Raw genomic sequence first — 19,164 nt, 5'->3', positions numbered from 1 at the left:
CAATTCTCACTCTAAGTTTCTCTAGAGTGGAACATTTCACATCAAACCGCTCTGAATGGCTTTGTTTACATGCAGAAAAATCTGCGGGATTCCCCTTTATTTGCCTGAGCTGCTCAATACAATGAAGCATCACTACGCTAAGCTTTCATACAGAGCAAACAGCAAAAGTATCCAAACAGCTGAAACTGGCTATAAGCAGAGGTCAGGCTCTTGTGGCCTTTCTCCCTTTCTCCCACCCCACCCCACCCCACGCACGCACACACGCACACGACCCCACCTGGCTCGTGTAGAGCACACCTTGCCCTCCTGAGCCCCGCGTTGCCTCTCGCCTGCCGCTGCTCTTAATCAAAGATTGGGTTTCTCTTTTCAGCCTGTGCTCTTTTTGTCCTCTTTTATGCTCTTCAGACAAGAGAGGCAGCAGGTGGGCTTGTGCTGGAGCACCTGGCCTACCTGAGCCATGTGGGGAGCGGAGGAGCATGCCTCTGTCTCTCTTTTCTTCACATTTCTTTTAACTTCTCCTCTCTATGGTTCTGTGAGCTAAAAGGGTCAGGGCAGAGGGGCAGTGCGGCTTGCCTGCGGGATGGCAGATGCTCGACGGGGGGTTCCTCCCCTCTTTTAACTTCAAATCTCAGTGAAATCTAAGTAAAATAATCCAGCAGGACGTGAATGGAAAGGAAAGGAGAGAAAAAGGAAAAGAACAAGGCTTTCTGACCACAGAGCTCTCGAGTAACGACCTCAATAGGGTGGTGCCACTCCACAAGGGCTACAGCAGCGTCCAGTGCTGCTGCAGGGAACAGAGCTGGATGTGTGCGCTGCCAGAGTTTACAGCCTGACAACAGAAAGGGCCATCAGAGAGCAAACTGTGGCATCACACCTGCTGCCACTTCTGTGATAAGAGCGACTGCGAGAGGGGAAGAAGGGGGCTGCGGATTTTTCAACATTTCAGCACAGCGCACCTGTCGCCAGCTCACAGCTACAGCTGTAGGACTTTGACCCTCATTACTATAAGTCTTCATTCTCCTGTGAGTGTGTGAGAGTATAGAGCATGTGTGTTTATCTAAAGAGAGAGCATGAGAGAAGGACTTTGCACTGGCCACTCATGCCTCTAAACTTTGGTACAGTTTTCCCCTTGATACTAGACTCTCCAATTCCATGACTAAAGACAGTTTAAAATCCATTGTTATTGTTTAGCTTTTATGAGTTGCCATCACAGGTAGCATGCTTAACTGTGTGATTTTGTCATGTTCATCTTTTATGATCTTTTTATTACTTTAGTTTGTTCTAGGTAGTCTTAATGTCCTTTGTTATTGTGTTGTTTTATTTCATTTTTGTTTTACTATTTTACTGTAAAGCACTTTGCAGCCTTGGCTTAGAAAACAAAAGGGACGGACGGACTGACGGACTGACAGACGACTGACTGACTGACTGACTGACTGACTGACTGACGGACGGACTGGGTACACAGGGGGATAAATGATTGTTGGCCAATGAAATCAGGTAACCATAAGCATGGATGATACCTCTTTAAATGTTGTAGAAAAAATCAGAATGTGCATGAAAACGCAGTAAAACTAGTCTTGATATCAGTCACATTAAGCTTGTTTACACCTTGCACTAATATACTTTCCTGTGTAAAAACAACAACACATACACTGTTTCCCTTGTACCTCTATTTCCTTTTTCACCACTATTATGATAAAAATCGTCAGGTTTGGCTCAGACTGCACACTTTCATGAGTCAAGAATGTCATTTTCAGGATAACTCCATTTCATGTTTCCTTGTTTATCTTCTCACCTGCTAGTCACCACTCGGCAGGTGCACTTTTGCTAATGGTACTGTAAGCGGATATAGAAAAGAAAGCATTCCGAATCTGGTCTGAGTGATCCGATCGTAATCCAAATGTCTTTACACCTGGCTTTTAATGCAGTCAGGCGAAATCTGAATGTGATCTGATCATCAAAAACACATGCTGATGCGAGAGATAAACAGCCTGCTTAAGCTCCTCAAGAACATTTGATGAGAGAAAAATTTACAGAATTGACTACAGTGGATCTGATTGAAAAAGGCAATGACTTTTTGATTCTAATCAGATTCAAGACTGCTGAAGTCTTGCCTGTATAAAGGATGAGGCCATCTCTCAAACAAGCAAGTGACATTAGCTTTAGTTAGACGGAATTTAAAGGGCAAGTTCAATATTATCCTTTAACATGTAGGCTGGAGTCATTTGATTGACCTGATATATCCAAAATACTGAACAGTTTTGCTGAAGGTTAATGATTTTGAAAGTGGACATATTTACATGTTTTCCTGAAATTATTAGAGTCTGTTATATTTATATAGTTACTATTATTGTGACAACATTTTTATGTTGATTGGGCCCTAGCAAAGAGATGGCTTTGCTCTATAGAGCGATCTGGGACACACATCACCTTCATCAAACAGCCGTACTGAATGCAAGTTATCCCGTTTGGTCAATAGCATGTGTGTACACACATGCACATGTAAGTTGACAGCTGACAGCCTTAAACACTGACCAGATGTGTTCTGTTTGGGATAGCCTGTGTAATATCCTCTAGAGAAAGACAGAGAGAGAAGTAGGTGTTCGGCGTGTAAGGGGACACTTTTCGGTGTCGCACCTGTTACACATCCTGCTCAAGTTTCCCCTCCCTCTGACAAAAGGAGAGGAGCTGTTACTTAATGCTCACACAATCTCCCCACAGCAGCCTGAAACTGCTGCCTTATGCTTCATCAGCACAGAACCCACCACTGCCTCCCCACAGACACACGCTCACACAAACACTGCACAAAGAAACTCACAGTTGGACAGCAGAGTAAGCACCAATGTCCACAATAAGTCAATTAACTCCTGTAACGTGTGAGCTGCAGCGCCTGCACGTTCCTCTCCATTACAGACACACACAGACCATTCTGTGGGTGGTTTTCCCCTCCAAGCCACTGTGGGGTTAGTCTGGGCCAGGCCTCATCATTCAAAACACTGGCTTGTCTAATTCAGTAACAGTCAGTGTACAGTTCAATACACAGCCAACAATGGCCATTCAGAAAATGAGTTGTCCATTCTTTGCCAAAGAAATGAAACCTTGTGCTCAGACAAATAGTAGCCTGCCTTCAATCAAACACTGATCCACACTTATTAGAACCCAACACAGAGTCCTTGTGCTTCCTATGGACACATTCACATAAACACATGCAAATCCTCAAGGCTGGAAGCAATACATCACCGCAGTCGGAACAAAATTTCTCCAAAAAAATAACTTTACAGGAGAAGGAAAAAACATTTGTAACTTTCAATGTTAGTTAATGTAAGAAGATTTTTATTTTAATGAACTTTGAACCATTTCTATTGGTCAGTTCATCATGAAATTGTAACATAACCTAACATAGCCTAACAGAACGTAAGAAAACCTAACAAAGCCTAACAGAACCTAACACAGCCTAACAGAGCCTAACAGGACAGCTGGTATTTTCAAGTTAAATAAAAATTTCTAAAATGGAGAAAAAGGTTTTGCTACAACAGCAGCAACTGATTGGTTAATGAATAGAAACTCAGTTTACCAGTGAAGAAAAAAAAACTTGGAGTCTCGTTACAGGCTTAATGTAGCACATGTTGGCATCATTATTAACATATCAGCCCAAAAAAGCTAAAAGATTTTTTTTTTTTATCAAATGCAGGTCTTACTGTCAAATACAGGGAAAAAAGGGAAGCTTACAGTCCTTTTAAAACATAGAACTTGCCTTTAAATTAACTGTTGATCTGCGTATTTTCTCCCTGAATTTGACTGATGCAACGTAACAAAAGCTTGAACTGTAGGGAAGTGCATGTGTGTTCAAGCGCGTGGTTAACCAATCCAGTTACCAGTATTCCATTCCCGAAACCATTTTTCAGGTTTTCGTAACAATGCTTCACAACAATTTAGTGAAACGCCACCAAGTTTTAAGAGTGCTGTAAAATATGACAGCTTTGGTCATATTCAAGTTTAAGTAAGTATATTATACTTTGCCATTACAAAGCATGAGTGCCTTAATGTGAGTGTGTCGCCAAGGAAACAATGTTAAGGATGTGATTGAGAAGGCAGAGACCAGGATAACTAATCTAGATGACGCAAGACAGCCTAGAACCAAAAACAATTCAAAGATATTTCTTTGTTTTCAATATTTCCACAGCAAACACATTGGAACATCATCCATTGAAGAGAAAAACTGTGTGTGACGGATGATGAGTCATCACCGTCTACTACTACAGATCTAGTGTGTTAGCTCATTAGTTCATTCAGAGCAAAAGATTTAACAATAAAGCATGTTATCCGCCTCTGTGAGCTGATACGTTCCGTTTATATACCACTATATTTTTAGCCTAACAGCATCAGTGTACCAGTACAGTATCTTTGTGTATTTTATAATAGGTTAATATCAAGCAAAAATAAAATTAATACAATTTACATAAACTTCTGGAAGTCCAGAAAAAAAAGAAAGAGAGAAACAAAGACAGAAAGAAAGAGAGAGAGAGAGAGAGAGAGAGAGAGAGAGAGAGAGAGAGAGAGAGAGAGAGAGAGAGAGAGAGAGAAAGAAAGAAAGAAAGAAAGCAAGAAAGATAGAAAGCAAGAAAGAAAGCAAGAAAGAAAGCAAGAAAGCAAGAAAGAATGAATTCAGTTTTCTCCTTCCCAGTAATGACTTCAATATCTCCCCCTGCCAGCGCTGCCCACCACCAGTATGGAGGACAATGTTCCAAACACTTAGGATATAACCTTAGCACCCCAGGTGGTACTAAATCCCTCCAGGCCTTCATGCTCCCGACTCCCGCCACATAGGCAAATTCCAGGCAGCCGGCTAATGCTGACCAGATTAGAGCGGTCAGCTGAGGGCCCCATGAGGCCCTGGGGTGGGAGGGCTTAACTGTGACCAAAAGCAGGTCAGGAGCCCAATAAAGGCAATGTAAGGAAAAGGAAGAGGTCTACTGAGGACAACAGTAGTGCAGTTCTAATGGCAGGAGGGCAAGTGGTCAGCTGATCATGTATGGAGTAGGGTAGTGGGTCAGCACTGAGAGGTGGTGTAAGAGACTAAAGGCTTAAACACAGCTCACTGAGCTGCTGATGGAGGTGCTGATGCAGGCACAGAGAACCAGGGAATATTAGTGATAAAGAACTCTGTGATGTAATTATAATTAACGGGGATTTGTCGGGCTAATGTGTGGGGCCGGTCCTTCTTTCGGCCCCAAAAGGTGGCTACTGTGACACAAGAGTCTTGAAAGTGTGTCAAGCATCACCCAAACAAACCTACTGCAACTCAAATGCAATATTTCAGAGGGTGGTAACTCAATTGAGTTAAGATTTCATCATGAACTGAATCATTTCCTAAAGAATCGTAATTGCTGAGAATCAGAGTAATGGATTTACATCAAAAAGGCCATCATACACGTCTCCATACATTCAAAAAGCATGTATTACTATTTGTCAGTACGTTCTCACCTCTGAAGCAGCCTTCCACACCAACCCAAAAAAAGCCTTATGGCAGGCCTAAGGGCAGCAGGGTGTGGGGCCATATGGCTGGAGACAGACAAACACTTAATCAGGTTTAGCCACTGTTTCCACTCCATCCTTTTAGCTCTAACTGGATTGCTAATAGGCCAAGAGGGAGTGGACAGAGGGCCGTCTCCAACACTCTGGCCTCAGAGCACAGCGGGCAGAGCCTGCAGGCGACTCTGGGGAAACAATGGCGGCTTGGTGGAGGGGGGTGGTTGGCTTGGGAGATAAATGACTAGCACAGGAAATCCGAGACACTCTCGGCTGTTGTGGCAAAATAGCAAGGAGATGCGGTGGTGGCGTGGGAGGAGGAAGGGTTGACATCCAGTCAATGAGCAGAATGGGAAAAGGATCAAAGAGGGTCCCACAGGATGGTGGGCCATTACAGGAAGAGTGTGGAAAGGATGGATAGATGGATAGATGGATGGTAGGAGGGGTTGAAGGAGGGAGGAGGAAATGCATGAGGGCAGAACTCAAGTTCAGAAAGAAAATAAGCCTCAAGCATATCCAGTTACGGACGACCAAAGGCTGCCTGGTGTTTGTCTTCATGACACACTTTTTTGTCTCCGGACTTTATTTTTTTTCTCTTTATCTGTGCTGTAAAGTTTTACTGTAAGAGTTTTACTGTTACTTCCCCATTAAAGGAGACAAACAAAACTGTATTTCACATGCATGTTACTGGTTACTGTATCCTAAAATCTTTGCCATTTCAGCAAATTGCTCTGATTCCACAAGCTGTTAGGATTGCTGCTCGATGCTGCGTCCCACTGAGCAAATGTCCTGCCCCACTAAATGACCACGCCTACTCTGCAGTTTCACATAGACTTCTCTGATACCTAAAACAGTGATGTATTATCACTTATCACAAACATTACATTTCTGTGTTAGTGACTGATTCAGCACGCTCTTTTCCGTTGAGCTTAAGAGGCTTTCTGTGTGCTAACTGGCCCATATTCTATGCTCACTAGAGTAAGTCTGGAATATAAGCTAACAGGTTCCATAAATATTCTGAAAAAGTCTATGAATTTAAATTTTACTGGAGGAGCCAACACCCAAACTATAACATCAGAAGTATGATGCTAACATAACACTGAAACCCCCATTATCAGGTTAGCAGAAATTAGCATTATCTTAGTGATGGCAAAATGGGTAAACGAAAGCTACTTACAAAGCAACTTACACGTTTTCTACATTAAAAACTGCAATGTAATGACATGCTTGACTAGCACATGTCCATGAATTAATTACTGTATCTGGCTCTAAACATACTTGGTGTCTTTATATTGTGCTCCACGGCACATATTGAGCTCCCCAACACAGCACTGTGACCACACCCCTTATCCTGCCCCTTTTACTTAGACAGCCAATGAGAGCAGTGGTGATTAGCATATAAAATCAATACCTGGGAAATTACATAAAAATATAAAAAGGTCAAAACACATATTAAACTGGATTTAGGTGTTATTTGTTTTATACTCTTCAGAGTCACTTAAGAGCACAGTAACCTATATTTAATTCAAAAATATGTCTGCTTTATGTACATGGAAGGACCAGCAAAGTTAACAATGCACACACACTAAACATGTTTCTACTATAATTCATTAGCTTGGGTTGAGTAGCTGGTGCATATTTTTTAATTCAACTGCTCATGAGCACTAATAGGTTAATCTACTACAAACCTAAAAACAAAACATGCTAATTTGTATTAAAGATACTTCAAAAAGTCAAAGAGGTCAAAGAGGCACTTGCTAATGTACCATTCGTGAAAGAACAGCACAGATCATCCAGAATGGCCATGTGTGCCTCTATCCCTTCTTTACAGTTGGCTTCCTCCTTTAGTCGGCCAGCAGTGTGTACTGGGAGGCCAGCAGCCCAAGGCAGTCAGAGCAGGAGACCCATGCAGGCTGCGGCTGCTGCCTTGTTTGTGTGTTTAATGGTCTGTGCGAATCCCATCTCGTTAAAGGCGGCTGTGATTGCCTGGCCATTAAACCATGCCGAGAGTGGACGAAAAGACACTAGATACACAGACACATGCATGACACCAGTGTGTACTATGGACACATCAAGAGCCTTCAGCCATCTGAAATCTGCATGTGCTGTGCATTGATGTGCTCAACAGAGCAGCTTCTGAGGCAGAGAGAGATATACAGAGAAAAAGACTTCTAGCCACAGCTTCCCCTGATGTTTGCAGCATACTCCAGAAGGACAGGATCTACTGTGTGTTACGGCACCTTGGGCAGCAGTAATAAACCTCTCCCTCGCTTTCAGTCACTCATACATGACATTAAGCACTAAAATAGCGAAAAGAGCAAAGGAGGACAGCACAGAAGAAAAGCAGAGCCACGCTCACACTATAACTCAGGAGCTCACTCTGCTCTACTCTGCTAAAATGCAAACGTTTTCTTTGGTAAAAGGGTGAAAGTGCTGCACTCTTACTCTTGAGGAATCGGTTGCGGACCCACTTGTTCTGTTTCCGAGCATAACGCCGCACTGCTTGCTTAAGGGCTTCAACACCTGTGAAAGACAGAGACAGTGACAAACTTAAGTCCACATCTTTTTGTAGCAGACAAATGGGACTGTCAGTTTTCCCCCAAGAACACCAAAAGACCTTTTTTCTCCCCATCTCCCTGCATTATCTCCTTCAATAGATTTGGAAAGGGGTAGGATGCATGAGCATGTGTACAGATCCAAAATAAAGCCTCAAGCTTCAGTGGCTTACAAAATAAACATAGTTGATTCCAATGGCAGATCAATAGAATCAGACTAGGCTGTGTCCTCATTTGTGATCCCTGACTGGGGGGGGCAACTACAGTATTACAACTAGTGGTGTCATAAAATGGTAAATTATTAAAGCCAAAATGTATTTATTTATTTATTTATTTATTAATTACAGCATTAACGCCTACAGCTATGCTGTTAACTTGTTCGTCACTGAATGACAGAACCTGTTGATGCGGTAATATCACTAAACTTAGCACTGGAGGACGCCTACAGCAGACCACACCAGGCTGTGGGAGAGCTGTGGATAAATCAACAAGCAGCAAACTAATAAAAACAACAGCAAAGTGGAAAAACTGCCCCAAAACAAAACGCAGTCACGGTAATGTTGCGGGTCCAGACACGATCTTGTAATGAGAATATACATCCGGGACAACTTGTTAAACTTTTGGTGCTGAACTGTGGCACCAAGCAGCGGTATGTCCCCTCTAAAACCCACCTCAAAAAACACTTTGACATTGCGCCCTTCCTTGAATTCTGCTTTAACAGGGCGATGAATTGGTTTAGAAACCATCCCAAATAATAAACCTTTCCACCCACATTAGGCCCAAAATTTCTTACTGGTGGCCCGAGACATTTTTATTACAACCTCAGATGGAAACTGTCTTTACCTTATTTTCATGTCCAGGCTCACATGAACCCTGATGGCAATAATTGATTGAATTGTTACTGATACTAATAAATACATTCTGATGAGGCTTCTTTTGTCCATTCACATGACTTTAAGGAAATGCACTGCTTTTGAAATTGAAAGATTCTCACAAAGTCAAGCAATTAATTGAATGATTATTTGAATCATTTGACAGCCTTAAATACAACACTACTGCATTACAACATTACAGCAGTACAGAACTGCAGCAGTACATAAGTACAGCATTAATGCACTACAGAAGAACAGGCACAAAGAACCAGCTTTGAGACAAATATTTACCAAAATCCATCTCTGGGGTCAGACAGCTCTGACAAAAGAAATATTACAGAGAAAGTCAGCCGCCTGAGAATGAGGAAAGTTTGATAAGCGTTTGCAAGAAACTTCAAGAACAATCCGATCCTTCACACTTTCTTCGGTCAAAGTCTGAAACTCTATCCAAGATGCACTGGGGCTGCAACAAGTCTTGGTTTAGATATTTTACACTCAGTTTGTTGATGTGTTGTTTTGTTGTCGTGTCTAGTTAGTGGTGTGTATTTACTGTCCTGTGAGTTTATTGTCTTGTGTATTAATTGTATATTCTAAAGCAGTACAGCATTACAGCAGTTGTGGAGAACAGCACTACTGCTCTATAGCATTACAGCACTACCGCACTACAGCAATACTGTTTAGACTGCATTACAGGTGTACAGCAGCAGAGCATCTGCAAACCATACATATCTCAGACACGCAAAAGGGCCATTTAGCCACATTCTAATTCTGATCTTTTATAAATCAACCATTTTCTCTTTTAAGTTCAGTGAGAAGGTTTTGTTTTCCTTTAAGTGCTCTCCATTTTATTCCCTCTGACTATATACCATTTCTTATGCACAGCGCAAAAAGGCCAGTACACTGAGACCGTGACTGAAGAGACATAAAGAACCGCCTTTGACGCAAATATCCACCAAAATCCATCTCTGAGGTCAGACAGCTCTGACAAAAGAAATATTACAGAGAAAGCCAGCCGCTTGAGAATGAGAAGCCTCTCTTAAGTGTTCGCAAGAAACTTCAGGAACATTCTGATCCTTCACACTTTCTTAGGTCAAACTCTGAAATTCATTGATTTCTCTCCACAAGACTCAATGGGACCCTGCAAAATGGGTTCTGAACAAAACGATCTAACTGTTTTAGAGTCACGCTTGGTGGCAGATGGGGCCTCACCTTTCATTTTTAGCTCCTCTCTTTCTTCCTGGCTGATGTCTGCTCCAGCAGTGAGGTACTCATGGAACTCTTTAAACCCAATAGACTGGAAGATGCCATGCTGGTAGTCCTGACTGAAACACAGAACATGACACTGCTTTTTAAAAAGACAACATGCTGAACTTAAACCAAGTCTGCTAAATAAAGAGACTGCATAGCCTTCAGTACATGTCAAATCTAGACAGTCATTAAATACTTGCTTTGTGTAAATATGTGTATGGCTTGAATTTGTTAGGTTATCGCCACGTCTGATCTGTGGATCTCGTTTCAGAAAAAAGGAGTATGGTTTCCATACGTCTACTTCTTTTTGGAAATGAAAATGACTTGATTTCAGTAACGATAATCAATAAGAATTGCAAAACCTACATCAGCTTCATGTTGCCTTTGCACACATCTGAAACGACAGTAATGATTAGTTCAGGATCACAAATGCCACCCTAACTTAGCCCAAAGGTATGTGATGGTTCTCCATCTCTCCAAAGCACATAATCCCACTGCTACCTAGCCCACTACTGAGGGCAATCAAACTCTAGCCAACACTCGGCATTGGCTATAGTGAACTAAGGCTCATGTGCACCTGCTCCAGAATGTCCTGTTCTATTGGCAGTGCTTTTCTATGGCGATCCTAGATGGTTACATAATTACCATATAATTACAAACCGGTCTAGCTTCAATTATTACTGCATTCAATTATTACTTATTCGCTCATAAACGGTAACTATATTCTGCACGTTCAGCATAACACTGTTAACAGCCAGTGGTTTTCAAAATATTACCAAACTGGCACATTGGTACCCTTCTTCTGGACAAGAATCCATTTCACTCTCTATCGAATAGCGAATCTCATGTACTGGATTTTTTGGTTTATTTAAAAGTATTCCAGCATTCTTAGCAAGACTTACAATCTGCACAATAATATTCTTTTTTTGAGTGACGATCAAAGTATGTATGTGTATAGTCAATTAATCAGTGATGCTCTGCTTGTACAGCCTATAATTAAGTGCAGTCTTTTCTATTGCATACATTTTTGAACTAGCAATAGATTACAATGCTTGTGCAATGGGAATGGTTACATAAGGAAGAACAATATTCAATAATAGCAATTATCAGCACAAAACTGTGCTATATGTGCATCAGTGCATGTGCAAGAATAAACTAAATAAATTATGAGCTATAATTCCAATACTGGACTGATAATAAAAACAGCCCCATTTATCTGTGAATAATATATCGTGCTCCTCTAGTATTTCATTTTGATGTCTTCTCACCTACGCTGAGATTGGAAAGCATCATAATCAGTATATCAGTGGTGGCTGTCCACAGAGAAAGACCAGAGTGTGTGCGTCCATGTGTGTGTGACACAGAGCGCAAGACGGGAGAGCAGAGGAAGGTTTGACCTTCCTGCTTTGTGACGGCACCATGTGAAAGGCGAGACGCCCGGCGGAAAAGAGGCAGACAAAGGCAAAAAGGAGGGACGAGCGCCGGAGAAAGTGGGGGAGAGCATGCTAGTGAAAGTGGAGAGGGAGAAAAGTGCTTGGATAGCCAGTTTGCGCAGCCAGGGGATGGTCAGCCTCTGCTGCCCTTAGCCTGAGTGAAGACAGTAGCTGATTGGGGGGCAGGGAAGGTCAGGTGGGGGCGGGGCTTTGACTGTCGCGACAGAACTCCGGGCAGCTAGCCACCAGCGCATCAATTCTCCGCAACCCCACCCATCCCCGGACCCCAGACAGCGCTGTGTCATCAACATCCACCCGCAGAACGCACACACACACACACACACACACACACACACATATTCCGCAGTGCAGCCAATCATCCAATATCACTGCACAACCAGCAAGCAACAGCACACTACAATATCAATAATTAATTGTCTAATAGACCACATTACTTTAAGTTCTCTGCTAGAAGAGGGATATGCAGAGCAGGGAATTGACATTTTAACTGTATCTGCAATCAGGAAAAGTGTTTGAATATCATTCTACCAGTGAGAAAATAATTATACTTTTACGAATAAAGAATTACATTTCACTTTTTATCTATATCATTTTTCGCATAATATATTTGTAATGTTCATTTAGTGTGTGCAGCCAGCATAAGAGGTGGTTCACAGTTGGTTTAGTGATTTTGTGTTTTTAATATATGCAAATACACTATAGACTAGCAATGCACTGATCTGATGCACTGGATCAGTAGCAGCACCAATACTGACCTTATTGAACATATTGGGTATCGGGTAGATCTCAGTGGGGGCTTGCCCTTTTGCCCTTAGTCTGTACAAGTGCCCTCTTGGTCATTAAGTATAATAACTGTTTTATATGGCCATTTTTCAAGATCTAGATCTAAGGCTCAGCGTCATGCCAAGAATAGAGCTAGAGGGTCCACATACTTCATACACTCCTGTTGCCCCATGAGAATCCACCTTACTAACAGCGTTTTCAGATGACAAGCATTTTGTGCTTGACTCACATGAGGCAAGTGTACACTGCTGCTCTACTCACTATTGTGTTTAAGCGGAGATGTAGTGTGTAGATTAGTGGCCAGTGAAAACCATCCATTCGTCACAGTGTATTCACTTACAGTACTGCAAAACATTTAAAACTAAATAAATGTGACAGCTTATCATCTGAAGGCGCCCAACCTGCAACCTGTCAAAGATGCCCCACCACAGCATTAGAAAATATCAAGTGTGACTCACTTTAAAATTTCTTAATTACCAAAATTTCTTAAAATATATAACATGTTTGGGAATTAACTCTTCAACTGTATTAGCAAACTATGAGGCAAGCAGATATTACATTGAAAAAGCAAAACATATCAGATCAGTACTCAATGTCAGACGGTATCCTGAGTTCAGCTATCAGAATCGGTATCGGAAGTAGAAATGATACATCGGTGCATCCCTGCATATTACCTACAAATGATAACTGTAGATGTGTACAACACTATACAAACATTGCTTCTGTTTGAAATATCTCCATACATAGAGATTTCACTTAACCCAAGGCACAATATTAGCTGCCTGCTAAAATGTCATAAATTTCAGTGCAATTCTATGTCACAACAATGTGTCATGTACATCCCTGATAATAGTCATTTTGCTATATTTAGAGACGGCAACCCTTTGCTTACCATTTTTTTTAACTTTCCATTACTGATAATGATATTTCATCTTTGAAAACTACTAAGCTTTACTATGCCCTATTATTACTGAAGCACTTCACTTAGGACGAGTAAGTAAAAGTCATGCTCAACCTACTGAAAAAACTCCACTAGCTTACAGGAGGAAATACTCAGCTAATAACAGCTTATCACACAATGCATGTGTAGTATTGTAACAAATTTTTGTTACAAAACTGCTTCACATTCATTCCTTTTTTCCTTCCAAGACCCTATCTAACACTTCCTGGTGATATTGATAAGCCCTCTCTATACAGACTCTATAACAGTGACCAGACTCCTGCACTCCGTTAAAAAAACATTTCCAACACAAAAGGGAAAGTGTACTCGCTCACCAAACAGCATATCTGTGATTCAGTCATTCATGCATCCACATCACTGATTCTCTCCCCGACCACACCCTCTGCCTAACAGCACACACAGTGCACTAACACTTTGCATAAAAATATCATCATAGCTTTTCCCTGGACTTCTAAAATATGCTTACAATTAGAATTTTTTTTAAAAATATTTCTTTTAAAGTGAACATAATATTCACTTTAAAGCAAAAGTAATACTTCTTTTATAATGAATAATGGGACCTCTTGCTTCACTCTCAGAGAGAATGTACAACTACCAAATTTCAGGCTGTTGAGATCACAGACTACTACACCCTGTACAGTGTCCTCAGTGATCACTTTCAACAAGGCATCATGGTCTCATGAGGCCCCGTGGCACAACCCGCCCTCACACTCAAGACAACAACACAAAAATAAGTAGACCTCAAAAAGAACTTTAAAAACAGCTTGTTTTCGTTGGTGTCTGCTTTGAATGCTATTGGAAAAAAAATATTGTAAAAATTATAAAATGAGCAATTAAAGTGTAATAGTCTATTATTTCCAGCACATTTTTGGAATTATGTGGCTTTTAGTTTTTTTTTTAATATGGTGGAAAGGCATGGGCTGAGAGGCATTAATTTATTTAGTCATCATATATGCAAAGGCTAATTTATGCATTTGCAGTGGACTGGCCCAGCCCTTTTAAGCTGCCTCGAGCTTTGTGGTGTGAGGCCCCCTAAACACTCGAAGTCAGAGGCCCCTGGGCACTGGTCAGTAATCAATACCGGATTTCAACTCATCAACCTCAACTAGAGCTGGGAAATATGGCAAAAACATAACATCCTAATACACGATACATAAAAAACATCAAGTTTCATTTTACCAGATTTTGATAAGGTGGAACAGACACAATGGAGCAGTTCAACAAAAAAAAAAAACGACAGTAACTTCTTGCATACCGTTTCATGCTGCATTACTACAATCAATTAAACAGAGCTGATTATTGCTCTGTGGGACTCGCAGCATCGCTGGGATTTCATCTTGCACACTCGACAGTACAGCGTACACCACTTGGGAATCCTGTGTAAACCTCTTTTTAATAAAAACATGCAGTTGTTCAGTGTTCCTCGAAAAATGATTCACTGATTATTTGGACATAGTTTGTCAGATTTTTGTCTTCATGACATTCGTCTTCCTTGTTCAAAGTTCAAAGCTTTACAGAGAGCTTCAGTGATCAAGCCTTAATAAAAGTTGTATTGTACAAGAGAATTAAGCCCAATATAGATTAAAATATTTCTCATTATGCCACAGTGACTCAAAGCCTTTCTGCCTGATTGAGCCTCCAGCTTCTTCTGAATGTAAGTTAATGTGAATGAGAACATGATCCCTCTGCTCCTCCGTGCACTCTGACCCCAATACCAGAGTCAAGTTCCAGACACTTTATGTACCTTTATTAATAAACCACCAATATACGCCACAGAGTGGTGTAATTGGAAGGCCTAGTGGATTCCCACTATATTTGAAACCAACTGAAAAAAGGCTTTTCGTTGTATGGACATATTTCATTTGTTTTTTGTAGGAAATCTGTCAGTTTTTCCCAGCTCCTCAAGAACTCCTGCATTTGGTCTAGCTAGTAACATGAAATACTTACGAAAATCTTCTATATCCGAATATGTACAACACTCTATAATGCTACAGTTTATGTAAAAGGAACCTACAGCACAAACCCGTCATGGAAATAAGGAAATGCATGTTAAGCACTCATTCACATCCTTTCTCCCTCTGCAAACTAGAAGAGCACAGAGTCCCAGTGACAGGCTAGAACACGTTAAACACTCAAACTTCAGTAAACAGGTTCTGCCTGTTAAATATCTCATTCATGCATTTCCTTGACTGTCAAGAAATTTTGTGGCTATTTTTAGATGCTTATACAGACGACAGTTCTCATTTGGCACTTTGACAAGAAACGCAGAGAAAGATATCTGTGCTGACTGAGGATATTGACTACATCACCTGAATTCCAAGCGTTCCTGCTAATGTTAATCACCTGTTCTCCTGGATTTTCTTCTCATTGAAGCGCTGGTGAAAATCTTTCAGTTCTTCTATCAGTCCTAAAGACAACATTTCGTCCACCCTATCGTCCAGTCTCTTATCCAAAACTAAAAAAGGGGAAAAGAGAAGTGAAAATTAAGAAGAACTTGTCATAATCATCCATGACTCTGATCAATCTAAATGATCTAGTGGATCTATCATACCTTCCATGTTGGAATGAAGCCAGAAGATGCAGGGGTCAGAGAAGCGCAGAGGACCTCCAAGATCATCTGCCCCATCTTGCTCTCGCTGCTCTTCCAACAGACGACTGTGTTTGACTCCAGTCTCCTGGTACACCTGAAGACTCCTGCCAATCAATTAATCAACTGTTGAGTCAACGAATTAACTATTAACTATAATCAATTCAATACAGAAAATGTCAAGCCTGCTCCATCGATACATTTACACAACTATTTCCAACAGTTCTGGACTCAAAAAAAACTCAAGCTCAATTGTGAATTTTAGCCAAATTTCTACATAAGAGTGTCACACTGCCTTTCTTTCAGGCTACACCTCTGCAGATTTTGTTCTGCCTCATTAAATGCACCTGATTCAACTCATCAGCTAATTAACGAGACTTTCATGAGCCATATTCAGAGTGTTAGAAGAGGGAAAACGGCCTGGAAGGAACCCAACCTGACACTTCTGACACCCATTTCAATACCATTTTTACCAAGTCTTCGCCAGCATGGCCTCGCTATTCGCCTTGCGGAGAATTCCCAACGCTGCCTTAATTCTTAGTTCTTCACAAAAAGTTATGTACGTTAGATAAGACTTTTTAAAGCATTCTGCATTACGAAGTTTGCATTGTAGCGAACTACTTTACTTACTACGGCCAGTGCAGTCTCATTCAGTAACCCACTCCTCCCGGCCACCCCTCACCCCTCACACTCGAAAACAAGGGGTAGAGGTAAAAATAAGAAATGGGATTAGGTCAAAGTTGGTGAGGGCATGTTAAAAAAAGAAGTACTGAAACGAGGGGCAGATCTAGATAAAGAATTTTAGGAAATCTAACAGCTGCTTAGCTGGCAAACAGTTCATTAGAAACAGCATGAAAGAACTCAAAATAAACACGTCCTTATTTGAGACGCAGTGCTTGAACTAAACACCACTGAGTATCGTTCAACAGCTTCACCTCATAAAATGCTAAAGAAACTTCAGTACTCCATCTGTGAAGAGCATTTGTGAAAGATCAATATCAACATAAAACCTCTTGATATTGAACCTTCAAAAATAGAGAGGTGGAGTTCACAAGTTCTATTTCAAGCATGTGATAAGATTGACTGGATCCTCAATTCGCTTACAGAGACATCTCAGAGTGGATCTTCAAATGAGGCATCACCACGCTCTCCCAATTTAACACCCAGCTTGCTGCCATTTTGCCTGTCTATCTACAAGGCGAAGTCACAGCTGAGCAGCTAATGTGGTGTCAGAGGCCACCGTTTGAACAGTGAATAAGGGGGCAATTTCAAAAGCAGTAGATCTACTGCAGACAGAGGGAGTGCGGGACTGATCACCCAAAATAAGACGCAGCGGCAAAAACGGCATCAATTAGCCAAATGCGCTGAGCCAGAATCGCAACCCAAAGAAGAGGTGCTAATTGGCCCCTTGATAGCGATCAAGCACCAATCAAAGCAAAGCAAAGTGAGTGTGTGACACGGCAGGCTAGCACACCCCTGGGCAACTCTTTCACACAGGTGGAGAGACAGATTTTATCAACTGGTGCCAAAATTAACCATCAAACTGGATTCAGTGTGAAAAAAAATACTGAGATCATCACATTCATGACAGCTTACTATATCTTCTGTTCTTATTATAGAGGATTAAAGGGGAATTCCACAATGTTTTGAAACTGCCGGATAATTCAATCATTGAGATGTCAACAAAGTCATTCAGAGTCATTCACCACTGTTGTGAACAATTCTGATTCAATACGTTTCTCTAGAACGACACATTTGACACAAGTCAGAATGACTTTGTTTACAACATTTTAACAATTTAAACAATGAACTTCCCCTTTATTAAAAACTGTAACTGTAATCACAGAAAGACTAGGAATGACATCTCGTGTAGTGTTGAAAACCATTTCACTTCATTAATACTACTGGTGAAGAGTCTGTAAATGACTTGAGTGTGAAATAATTCAGCAACTGAGGTTTACTTTCTCACCAGAGTGGCCAATTCTTTCTCCTGGAGCTCTGTCACTTTGCAGTGTCTTGTTCCAACCCTAATCTAAGCTCATGAAGAGCTTGATGAAAATCAAGGTGTGATAAATTAGAGCTTCAACTAAACCAAGCAGTGAGTAGATCTCCAGGAGCAGGGTTAGATAAATCTGGCCATAACACATTCTGGACCACACCACCAGCTACCTTGCAATCTTGCGTGCATCATGGGGATGCAGTGTGGCTGCCATTTCAGGGTCCACTTCCATAAGTCGTCTATGAAGTTCAGGACCCCCTAGCTTCTGAAGCTCGGTCTTCAGGTCAGTGCCATTCTCCTGCTGCAGACCAGACACAAGGACACTTATTTACATGGGGGAAGTTTGAAACGACAAAAAATAAATAAATAAATAAAAATTCATTATTTTTACCCTAATTAGAACATACACCATATTCCTATTAATGTATTTACCCCAGTGTCAACAAGAACTTTCCATAAAATAGATTCAATGTAGTAGTTTGTGCCTCCAACAATGATTGGCAGTTTCTCCCGGCGGTGCATGTCCTCTATGTGTTACATATTAAGGAACAATTCCAGATTATTTTCCAAATTTTAAACCTACGTGAAACTTTGTTATGTGAAGTAAAAAACCATATAACTAATTACTTCACGTCACGGTACCAAACAGCAGTGTCATTTGCAATCCACATACACTTTGCCCATCAAACGTTTGGCAACATTTGCCTTATTTTGAAATTTGAATTTTCTCACAGCTCCTTTTTAATTAAATAAGAAAAAAGGAACAGTTCACCAAAAACCCCAGGTACTGTCAAAACATGTTTGGTGTCCAAATTTTGCTCCTTTCGTTTAGTGCTGGAGCAAGACTACAAGACTAATGTTGATAAACACAAGAAGTCAATAGTCACCCAAATCTTTTTTTACACAAATACAACCTCAAAACCTCATTAAGGTCACACAGACCGCAGTAAGACTTCCTGTTATCTAGAAAAATGAACAAAACTTCACCATGCAGCACAACACTCCCTCATCACACCCGCCATCGCATGCACTCATGCCACACAGACATATGGACTTTTGTTTTTGTTACTTTTTATAGTTCACAGTAGGTCATACCAACATGTCAACACCAAACATGGCTGATCGACGTGTGAAGCGTGTGAATTCCTTTAACATAATGCAGCTCTTTGCTAACAG

General features: G+C 41.1%; 1 protein-coding gene across 2 annotated transcripts in view; it reads right to left on the bottom strand.

Annotated features, from left to right (window-relative positions):
• trit1 (tRNA isopentenyltransferase 1) overlaps positions 1 to 19,164 on the bottom strand; it is a 46,203-nt gene that overhangs the window by 5,756 nt on the left and 21,283 nt on the right. For both annotated transcript variants that reach the window (XM_036566359.1, XM_036566360.1), the window contains exons 3-8: positions 18,421 to 18,519; positions 18,159 to 18,289; positions 15,954 to 16,096; positions 15,746 to 15,857; positions 10,166 to 10,278; positions 7,975 to 8,052 (exon numbers count right to left, since the gene is read on the bottom strand). In XM_036566359.1, coding sequence (XP_036422252.1) covers positions 7,975 to 8,052; positions 10,166 to 10,278; positions 15,746 to 15,857; positions 15,954 to 16,096; positions 18,159 to 18,289; positions 18,421 to 18,519 — 676 coding nt within the window. The remainder of the gene's footprint in view (positions 1 to 7,974; positions 8,053 to 10,165; positions 10,279 to 15,745; positions 15,858 to 15,953; positions 16,097 to 18,158; positions 18,290 to 18,420; positions 18,520 to 19,164) is intronic.

Source organism: Colossoma macropomum, unplaced genomic scaffold, assembly GCF_904425465.1.
Source record: "Colossoma macropomum unplaced genomic scaffold, Colossoma_macropomum, whole genome shotgun sequence".
Lineage (NCBI taxonomy): Eukaryota > Metazoa > Chordata > Actinopteri > Characiformes > Serrasalmidae > Colossoma > Colossoma macropomum.
The sequence above is the reverse complement of the archived record's forward strand: the minus strand, read 5'-3'. Positions and strand labels throughout refer to the sequence as shown.